The sequence below is a fragment of the Anthonomus grandis genome, chromosome 18 (genome assembly GCF_022605725.1).
Source record: "Anthonomus grandis grandis chromosome 18, icAntGran1.3, whole genome shotgun sequence".
NCBI lineage: Eukaryota > Metazoa > Arthropoda > Insecta > Coleoptera > Curculionidae > Anthonomus > Anthonomus grandis.
The window spans coordinates 4,947,322-4,957,908 of NC_065563.1; the positions used below are offsets into that span (position 1 = coordinate 4,947,322).

The 10,587-nt window shown below is 33.5% G+C and overlaps 2 protein-coding genes across 2 annotated transcripts; both read right to left on the minus strand.

Annotated features, from left to right (window-relative positions):
- Window positions 1-295: 295 nt before the first annotated feature.
- LOC126747068 (uncharacterized) lies at window positions 296-802 on the minus strand. Its single transcript, XM_050455559.1, has one exon. The coding sequence runs from the start codon at window positions 800-802 to the stop codon at window positions 296-298; it is 507 nt and encodes a 168-aa protein (XP_050311516.1).
- A 5,771-nt stretch (window positions 803-6,573) lies between these two features.
- Window positions 6,574-9,992, minus strand: LOC126747069 (uncharacterized). The gene is made up of 4 exons (XM_050455560.1): window positions 9,884-9,992; window positions 9,487-9,811; window positions 8,063-8,461; window positions 6,574-6,799 (listed from the first exon to the last, which is right to left on the minus strand). Exons 1-4 carry the CDS (start codon window positions 9,990-9,992, stop codon window positions 6,574-6,576), a joined length of 1,059 nt encoding a protein of 352 aa, XP_050311517.1.
- Between the last annotated feature and the right edge of the window lie 595 nt (window positions 9,993-10,587).

A 10,587-nucleotide genomic window follows, 5' to 3' on the forward strand; every position in this document is an offset into this window, starting at 1 on the left:
GATCATTTTACACAATCAGCCGGGCCTTTTCCGCCATATAGTGTAATTTCGCTTGTTTCCCAATCAGACTAACTTAAATAGACGCCATTTCACGAAGAGCCGGCTGATTATGAAAAATGAGATATATTATTACAATTAGCCCAAATATTAATGTAATGAGATGATCCGTCTGGAATTAAGCTTTATTTAATCTGATACAGATACGTGCGTGTATTTATAACAAAAATATTTATTTAAAAAAAATAACAAAATAATACTAAAATATAGTAAAACATGAAGTTTAAACAAAATTTACTTATTTATTCGCACATGGACCACTTTTGTGACACCGTGAATTACATTGCATATTTGCTTTAAAGCACTGACATCTTTTGCTTTTACATTGAGTTTTAGATGGTTGGCATGAACATTTAACGTAACCTTGTCCTTTAAAAAGAGATTCTAAAGATACTGCCTCCCTTACTGATATAAACTTATTTTTATTTATTTGATCCAAAGTAATAAACCCAGCTGTTGCTTTTTTTATATCTGGTCTATTTAACCACGATTTAATAATACATCCGACAGTGTCAACCTGATACACTCCATTTTTAATGTCCGTTACGACAGTAATAAGGTTTTGAGGATCCCCTGGACTGCGATCAACTTTATCAATGTTAATAAGGACGCATTCACCCACATCAACATTGGGTAACATTTTTTTTGTCGCAGCTACCATTTGATCAGCCTGGCGCTTTTGACCTGCAAATGCTGATAACTGTTGCGCCTCGATTGTTTTCGAATTATTACATATATTACACATTGTTTTATTTATCGCGCATGAAAAATTTACAGTAAAATTACACATTTCACATACAATTGCTGGCGCATTATAAATTAGCTCTTGACATTCTACACATAAATCAGAACTCTGCAATTCACCAATTTTGCTTCTCATTGGAATATCTGGGTCTTCGGGTATAAGGATATCATCGCAAACTGTGTGTTCTTGACTGGTAATATTAAGAGTAATTCTGATAAAATATCATTCATATTTTTCCCATTATTTTGATCATATAAAGCAGTATTATTTTCAGTTTTTTCTAAACCATAATCTGAATCTGCTTTTCCAACGTTTCAACGTTTTCAACCATCGGTTAAAAATGTGAAAACTGCCCGAAAAAAACGTGTATGGAGCCCTTAACGCGGTAAATTCAAATTTCACCTCGTGATCTCGGCTCCGCGGGCTAGCCCATCGGTCGTATTCGGCTTTCAGCATTTGGGCCATTTGACGGGAAGAGTGTGCGTCGTTGAAACTTTAAACCTTGCCTAAAGACATTTTCGCGGTTTCGAGTAGTTTTTTTTTTTGTAGGTATGTAAATTAGAATAATTATTATTAAAAATATCAGATTTAAGTGCAAGTGTAAGTGTTCAGCCGCAGTCAAGTTCTGTTCGGGTCACCGTAAGTAATAAAGTGGATTTGGTTGATTTTTTGCTGAAGTGTAAATTTCATTTCCTTAATTTAGATGATAAATTATTTGTTCACAAATTAATGCCGCGGCCGGGTATGAAAAATTTAATTATGAACTATAAAACAAGGAATAGATCATTTAATACTTCTTGATTCTATAAATACGAATGGTTGACGGGTAGCGAGACAAGAAATAAACTATTTTGTTGGAATTGTTTACTTTTCGCGGAAAAAGCGCAAAGTCCGTGAAATTCGACGGGATATAATGATTTAAAGCATTTAGGTGTATCCTTGCAAAAGCACTGCCAATTCGAAGACCATACTTTTTCATCACTTAAATTTAAATTATTTAGTAAAAATAATTATAGCATACAGTGCGCTATAAATTCAGCATATCGCGAGAATATATTGAAACACAACGAGTTAGTAAAGAAAAATCGCGACGTATTACAAAGACTAATTGATTTGATAATTTACTTAGCAACGCAAGAGCAGGCATTTAGGGGTCATGACGAATCTCAAGATTCATTAAATCGGGGCAACTTAAAGAACTGGCTTATTTACTATCTAAATTTGACAACAATTTTAAAGAATTTTTAGATGAATCTTACGTTTTTAGCGGTTTGTCGAAAACCATTCAGAACGATTTAATCGATAGTATTAATTCAGTCGTTCGTGATGTTATTTCTGCTGAAATAAAAGATTCATCTTGTTTTTCTTGGCAGATCGATGAATCTACAGATATCACGTGTTTATCACAATTGTCAGTCATATTTCGATTTGTAAGAAATGATCAAGTAGTAGAACGCTTTATGGGCTTCTATGATGTAAGATGTAAGTGCAGAACGCAAAGCTGATGATCTGTTTAATTTGTTAATAAATAAATATCAGGAGTTCGATATTGCAAAAAAATTAATAGGTCAAACGTATGATGGAGCATCCGTTATGTCAGAAGAATTAAATGGTAAAACAGAAAAAAAATAAAGATATAGCACCTCTAGCAATATTCGTGCGCTGGCTACGCTCACAGAATAAATTTAATTTTACAAGATTCCGCTACTAAAGTAAAAGAATGCCGGATTTTCTTTGCAAATCTTACGGGTATATCAACTTTTTTTTCGAAATCTACGAAGCGTCCCAGAGTTTTAGATGAAATTGGGTGTAAGCATGTGCCAGGAAGTTCGGAAATGAGATGGAATTTTAAATCGCGAATTATCGATACTGTTATTAACAGTGGCGGCTCGCGCCCTGTAATCTAAGGTAGGCGACATATTATTATAACAGTGCGCACACCGAGTAGCCCGAGCTCCCCCTCCCGCCGCTTTTTCGGGATTTAAAAAAAAATTGTGGTGCCACGGCCACTTGTCATTAATAATTTACTAAAATTAAGAAAAAAAATAACGTTTTCGAAATCTTTTAAAAAAAATTACCTTAAAATATTTTTTTTTAAATTTAGATTTTAATCAAAAAAAAAAAAAAATGCGGAAACAAAAAAAAAACAAAATGAAACACACCTTTACAAAGTTGTATGAATTTAAATTATGATCGTAATTTTTGTGTTATATCCATATTTCATTTAATTTCACTAAATCCTTAGATATATACACTACCTACTGTTATTGACAGATACCTACTATAAGATGCAAAGATGCAGTAAATATTCTTCTATATTATAAACAAATACAAATAAATTAATTTTTATTAACATAGATCTTTTTTACTTACTTACCAAAAATGCATAGTTATTTAATTATGCACCTTTGAGCTTATGTAGTTTTCTTCTTTTTAATACTATTTCTAAAAAAGATTAAAGTTGAATACTATATAACTAAAAGATTTCATAATATTCTTATACTTAACATAGATTTTGTTTTTAATTTTTGATTTTTTTTTTGTTTTTTTTTTAGTTTTTTATTTTAGTTGTAAAACAACTAATTTTTATAAATAAGGTTTATTCTTCTTTCCTTTAAAAGTGCAAACCTACTTATTATTAAAGAGCAAAAGAGTTCCTTTTCGATGGAAATTAAAGCAAGTGATGATAAGCGCTCATTACCTATTTTATTTCGGGAATATGTTTTTATGCGTTTAAGGCATGAAAAATGTCCTTTCAACTGATGTACTTGTGATTGGTATTGTAGCAATAAGCGTAAAAAGTGTAAAAGCTTGGAGAAATATTTCTTTAAGACCATTTTCTATAAAATGTTTTTAAAACGACTCTACATTTAATGTTGTTAGTTCTTCATCGTGAAAAATTACACTTAACTCATTAATTAGTTGCTGTTTGTCAAAAATATTTTTATATTATATTATATATATATATTTATTATATTATATTATATTATTATATTCATACTCTTGGAACTTATAAGAATCAACCAATGCAAAATAAGTTAACTGCGATAGATCTGCAAACCGAACATCTATTTGCGTCGAAATATTATCAATAATCTCATAAAATAAAATTCGCAAAGAAGACTTCATCCCCTTTGATAATTTTATTCTTTTTGATGGTGTAGGATTATCCACGCTATCTATCATATCGCCTGAAATTCTAATTTTTGCTTCTTCAAAAAATTGTTCGAAGGTTAATTCATTCCGCAAAGACTGTAGACGCTCTTTTGTTAAAAATACCTGTTTTTGACAATAAGCTATATCTAAAGACTTTTTTTGCAAAATACTAAATAGGGGATCTGTAATATCAAATACATTTTTGTAAGCCGCGGTTAAAAAAGAAAATTTTAAACCTTTCATAAATCTAAGATATCCCTTTGCCCCGTTAATTGACTCGGATGATGAAGATTGATCGTCAATAATTGTTTGAAAAACTTTTTTTAAGTCATTCCATTTTGAATCTAAAAGATGAACGATTTTTGAACGTGAAGCCCATCTGGTATCTACAGCAGTCGGTATCCTTTTTCCAACTATAGAGTCCAAAATAAATGTTCGCTTTGCAGATTGATGGAAGAAGCCGGGATTTGAAGTTACGCTCGCAAAAAAAGTTCGGCAATTTTAATAGTTTTTGCTCCATTCTGTAGAACTAAGTTAAATCGGTGCGCACTGCAATGTGTAAATAAAGCTTATGGAGCATCGTCTTTAATTTTTTTTTGCAAACCATTTAACTAACCAGCGATTACGCTAGCGCCATCATAACATTGACCAACTAAATTTTTCTTATAATCGAAAGGACTTAAAACAGAAACAATTAATTCGTACATCGCGTCTGCCGTTCTATCTTGACTTACATCAAAAAATCCCAAAAATCTCTCTTTAATGTCACCAGATTGGTTTACATATCTGACCGAAATAGCGCATTGTGATTTTTCTAAAATGTCAGTAGTGTCATCAGCTTGTACAGAAAAAAATAATGCTTCTTTTATTGCTTTATGTATTGTCTCCAAAAGATGTTCAGAGATACAACCTATTATATCGTTTTGGATAGTCTTAGAAAAACCAGAAAAATTATTGCCTATTTTTTTTAAATGGTTTTGCATTTCGATGTCACGTTTAATTAACAAGTTAAATGTTTCACGAAAATTGCCAGTGTTAAAAGAATCGGATTTTTCATTGTGGCCTCTAAAAGATAGTTCTTGTTTTGCAAGATGACAAGTGACATCAATCAAATAGCTCAATAAATTTCTATTTTTTCTTACATCCTCGTTATAGGATTTTAAAAACAAAGAAGACTGTATTTTTAATGCATCCTGTATAGTGCTACTATTTTTTTGCAAGCGCTTTAGACTAAGGTACTCATATGCTCCTTTGACGATTCATGTTTTTTTATGCTAGCTGACAGATTTTTTAAATTGCAAAAACCCTGAGACACCCAAACATTATTTCTATTACCTCCAAAAAGTATACAAGGCCAACAAAACAAACTTTGTTTAAAATAACTACCATATAACCATTGATGGGTTTCGAACCACTGGGTCTTAAAGGATCGCGAGAATGCTTAGCCTTGCTTTTTGTCAGGTTTTAAAATTGAAAGGGGGGGGTGTAGGGCGACCGATAGAAATTATTTCCCTACGATCATTTTCAGTTAGGCGGGAAAATTAGTTTCTTGTAAAGAACAAATTACATCATGCACAGGGGTTTCGGCGAGATTATTGGCCATTCTAAAAAAAATAGTAAAAGGATCAAACAACTAGGTTAGGTATGCACCTCTACTTCTACAAAAATTACCTACTTTCTACTCTATATTATAATATTCTCAAAAATATACAACCCCTTAATAGGTACCTCTACTACCTCTACAAACTTTAATAGCACAATTATTATTCTAATATACTTATACTTATCTAATATAAACCAAATTCAAAATTCAATGGAGAAGCAACCATACGACGTACGACAGCAGAAAAATCGTTCAAAGCTGAAAGAAACGGAAGAAACCAGCCACAAACCGTGAATGAATAAAAACAAAACCCCGCCAAGAAAAATCTGGAATTATTTTGCGCCTATCATATTATTAGTATTAATTAGTACCAGCACCATCTTTATTGCTCCTATGTAGTTTTAAATAAGTGCAACAAAGACGCCACACAGCACAAAATCCCGTCCCACCATTGATTTTCCATTGAACGAGGGCTCATCTCATCCATGATTTAATTATCATACTGAAACTCACCCAATTGTACTAAAAATTAAATACGTTATAAAAATCGTAGTCATTGCTTGAAAATTTTACAGCAAAAAACCTAGACTGCCATGAAGAATGTACATTTTAATATTTTTTACATTTAAGTAAGAAAACAGAATCTGTACTGCGTGCTAAATTTTTTTCCACTTGTGCTAGATTTAGTACAATCGTACTCTAAAATCACCAGCCCTTTCCCCTTTATTGATCGACGAACGAGCGCTTCGACGAAGACGGTCGAAGGCGCCCGAATTGTCCGCCTAACAGTGCACTTTTTGTCGCATAGAATAATTTTGTTTCACGTCGGCCGTTGTAAGTTTTGTATAGGAGATTACCGCCGTAGAGACCATTAAATACAGGCGGTTGGAAATATCGCCTTCCCATATATATCGTATTTATTTGATTTTATGAGGCGAGTCGCTTTAGGGTAGAAACATAGTGGAGCGGCGAGTCAAGAGTCAAGCGGCGCGTTTTAAAATCTTCCATACAATCAAGTTGATGCGCACATAGTGAGGCGGCGAGCAGTGCTGCATGCATCGACATAAAGCCGGGCGTCCACCGAAAGCGGTGCTGTGCTGTGCTGGGTGGAGCGGCGTTGAGCGGTGCTGGGTTGCCAATGCATTCTTATGAAGTACCGTCCACTAAAGCTGGGGCGCTGTGCGGCGAGACAAGCTATGTCGTGCGGGGCCGCATGACCGCTTTGTGTTCGATTGACGCTGTGCGGAGACGGGCAAACTCGTTTTGTTTTTTTTTATTAATTACGATAAAAATGGAACAATTCATTGAAACTGTGAGATTAAATCCTTGCCTATGGAAAGTAGATGAAAAGAACTATAAAAGTCAAGACGCACGTGATATTGTCTGGGAAGAAGTCTCAAAAAAGTGCAATATAACAGACGGTAAGTTTAAATAAATAAAATTAAAATCACACAAATTCACACAGAATTAAAAATTAAAAACAAAATTAAACACAAAATTAAAAAATCACACAGATTGGTCCGAAAAAGTTAAGATAGAAAAATGAACTTTATTTCACTCCATCTTTTAACAGAATTAGCTCTAGAGTCCCATAAAGTCGTAAAAGTCACTATATTATTTATTTGGCATCCTGTATTTTAAAAACAGTTGGATAAAGATAAAAGTGTGATACATTAAAGTTTTTAGAATCTAGTGTGAAATGTGAAATCCAAAAAAGTAACAATATTAGGCTGTTTTATTCAAAATAAGCGAGTAGGGGTGTAGTTTACAGTAGTGTGGTTACGTAAAACACCCTGTATACCTATATTATTTATCTATATTCCATACTTACCTAAAGTAAATGGTTACTAAGGTATAGGGTGTTAAATTTTAATATTTATTTTTATTTATTCTTTATTTTAACTCGAAAAGAACCATTTATTCAAGAAATTTGGTACAGGATACTTAAAATAAATACAAAACGTACGACAATTTGTTTTATTACTCCTGGTTATTTACATAATTTTATCTTGCCACGGAATCCTTCCTGTGTCAGAGTTAAAGTAGTTACAAAAGTTCTGCCTTATGGCAAAAGATTCAGCTGTTGCTCTTACACCTCTATGTGCTAATGGCAACCACTGATTTTCAGGCAAACTTTTTCCTAATTGTTCTTCATTTATATTAGGCGATCTACCTTCCCTAGTGCCTAAATAATTATGTAGAACACAGGTCGCTTTAATTATGCTATCTATACTCTCCAATTTGCATTCCAATGGACGTTTATAGATTCGAAATCTTGCTGCCAATATACCGAAAGTATTTTCTATAACTCGTCTAGCTCTGCTTAAGCGATAATTAAAAACACGATTTTCTTTATTTAAAGATCGTCTTGGAAATGGTCTCATTAGATTTACCATGAGCGGAAATGCCTCATCTCCGACTAATACGAAGGGAAAATTACATTCATTATAATTTTCCATGAGACTAGGTTCAGGAAAATTAAAAACGAATTTGTTTTTAACCTTCGCCCAATAGGACTATCAGCAAATATTCCCCCGTCACTAAATCTGCCTGATGACCCAATGTCGACTGCAATCAGTTGATAATTGGCACTTGCTATGGCCATCAATACTACAGAAAAAGTTTTCTTGTAGTTAAAAAACGATGAACCTGAATTCGGTGGGGCTTTTATAACCACATGCTTGCCGTCTATAGCACCGACACATTTTGGAAACTGCCATCGTTCTCTAAATTCCAATTCATAGGCTTTCCAAGACTCTTGGTCGGGCATTTTCATGAATGTCGGTTGCAACTGGGACCAAAGGGATGAACAAACTTCATTAACTATCTTTGAGACAGTTCTTTCTCCTAAACGGAAACTATATCCAATTGTTTTGTAGGAATCGCCCGTCGCTAGAAATCTAAAAAAAAAAGTTTTTTTTTAATTTTATTAATATTTAAATTAGTTTTTTTTTTAGGAAAAGAGGCTAAACGGGTATGGAAAAAGTTAAGGGATTCTTTCAGGGACGCTTTAAAAAGGCAAAATGAATGTAAAAGTGGGGACGCAGCACCTGCGGTAAAACGGTTGCGGGTATACCAAAAACAAATGGAATTTTTGATTCCATATATGACCAACCGAAAAAGATGTTCCAACGTAGCTGACACGCAATCATCAAACGAAAATACAATGGAAACATGGCCACATGAAGAAATACAAACTCAAAACGAACAATCACACAGTGACTTTGAACACACGGTAGTGACTGACGAAGAAACTCAAATAAGTAGTAGAGAAACCCAAGAGAAAAATCCTGAGTTTATAGAGCCTGTTAAGAAGAAAAAAAGTCAATGGCAAGAAAACGTTGTATCGATAATGAAACAACAAGCTGAAAAAAGGGAGGCTAGGGCTGCTGAGCGAGACGCTCAAAGAAAAGAATTTGAACAAAAATTGCGGTCGAATGATCCTCTTAAGGAATTTTTCAACAGTATGTATTTAACAACAGCTGCTATGCCTCCACATTTACAAGTTTCCATTAAGCGAAAAATATTTGATGCTGTTACTGAGGCGGAACTGAGTAATTTTACAAGCCACGCCAGCAGCAGCACTGGTACTCACGGTTCCCAACATTACTTTCACACACTACAGCCACCCCAACATTCGAACTCAATTTATAATAATCATAATCATCATCATCATACTTCTACTCCGCTACCGTCACCACAATCAACATCCAACCAGTCATCAAGCGACGAAACTGCAGGAAGCTACTTTGGAAATTGGAATTTAGATAATCCATAATTATTATATTAATATTACTATTAGCTATTATAGCAGAAATATTAATTATTTATTTAATACCTATTAGATTATTTTTTTATGATGGAATAAATTTGTGTCAGGAAAAACTAAAAATATTACTTTTAAATAATCAAAAAAATAACTTACCTTAAACATACACCCAAACGCTCCTCTGTTGTGACACTTTCTCGGTAGTTCGTATTAAGCTTTATAATTTCAAATCTTATTAATTCATGAATTTCCACAAACTGAGCTCTAGAAAGCCTAAAGTAATTTTTAAACTGCTCATCACTTAACACTGGAATTAATTTATGAAATTCGCCAAATTGTTTTCGCTCTACTAAATGATTTGATATCCAAAATATGTGTTTTCTTTTATCCGCCATAAGCATACAACTTAATAAATTATTTGTATGCTCATCTTCGGAATCATCCTCTTCTGAACTTAAATCAAAAAGATTCTTTTCAATTTCTATATTATTAAACATAATTAAAAGATTAATAATTTATAAGATCATATTATGCTTGCTAACGCACGACAAACTTTTGGTGGACTGTCCAACTACAGCTTTGCCCAGCACAGCACAGCATAGCCCAACGCAGCACAGCACAGCACCGCTTTCGGTGGACGCCCGGCTTAAATCTTGACTCATCGCTCGTGAAATCACCAACGATTTCTTTGAAGCGCTGCTCCAGTCGATTTGGGGCTTCCATTGCAGGTGGTACGGCGTGTTTGTTGTTTTTTGTTCTAGTTTTTATAATAGTTTAAACAACATGAACGTGGAGTTGTTTATTCTGTCAATACGGAATCGAGAACCTATATGGAATCAGCAGCTGAATGACCATCACAATCGTTATACATTGGACAAACTATGGAAAGAAGTAGGTGAAGAAAATAATTGTACAGGTACGTTTGTGTATACTAGGTAGGGCAATAAACAATTTTCTACTAATGTAATACTTCTAAATATTTATTATTTATGTACAAAAAATAAAATAAATTGTTGACCTAAAGGTAACTTTACAAAAGAAAAAATGTTTAGATTTGTTTTATAGGTTTTCCAAAAACGTTTTTCTGATTGTTTACACAACGAACCGTTTTTTTAACGAATGTTTCTTTAGTCTCTTGAGAAATGAATCATATTCTCATTAAAATATCGTGTGAATGTGTCCCGCACCAAAAGAGCATCACTTGATTGGCGTCCTCTTCGACGTCGTCCTATTGGTACTTCAATGTTCTTGGGTTCA

Bases quoted from the DNA above. Each gene is read 5' to 3' on its own strand.
- LOC126747068 (XM_050455559.1), bottom strand. From the start codon at position 802: ATGTGTAATATATGTAATAATTCGAAAACAATCGAGGCGCAACAGTTA.
- LOC126747069 (XM_050455560.1), bottom strand. From the start codon at position 9,992: ATGAGTCAAGATTTAAGCCGGGCGTCCACCGAAAGCGGTGCTGTGCTG. The intron at 9,812-9,883 runs GTTTGTCGTGCG...TTAATAATATAG, and splicing joins AGTTGGACAGTCCACCAAAA to AAATTGAAAAGAATCTTTTT. The intron at 8,462-9,486 runs GTAAGTTATTTT...TTTTTTTTTTAG, and splicing joins CGTTTGGGTGTATGTTTAAG to ATTTCTAGCGACGGGCGATT.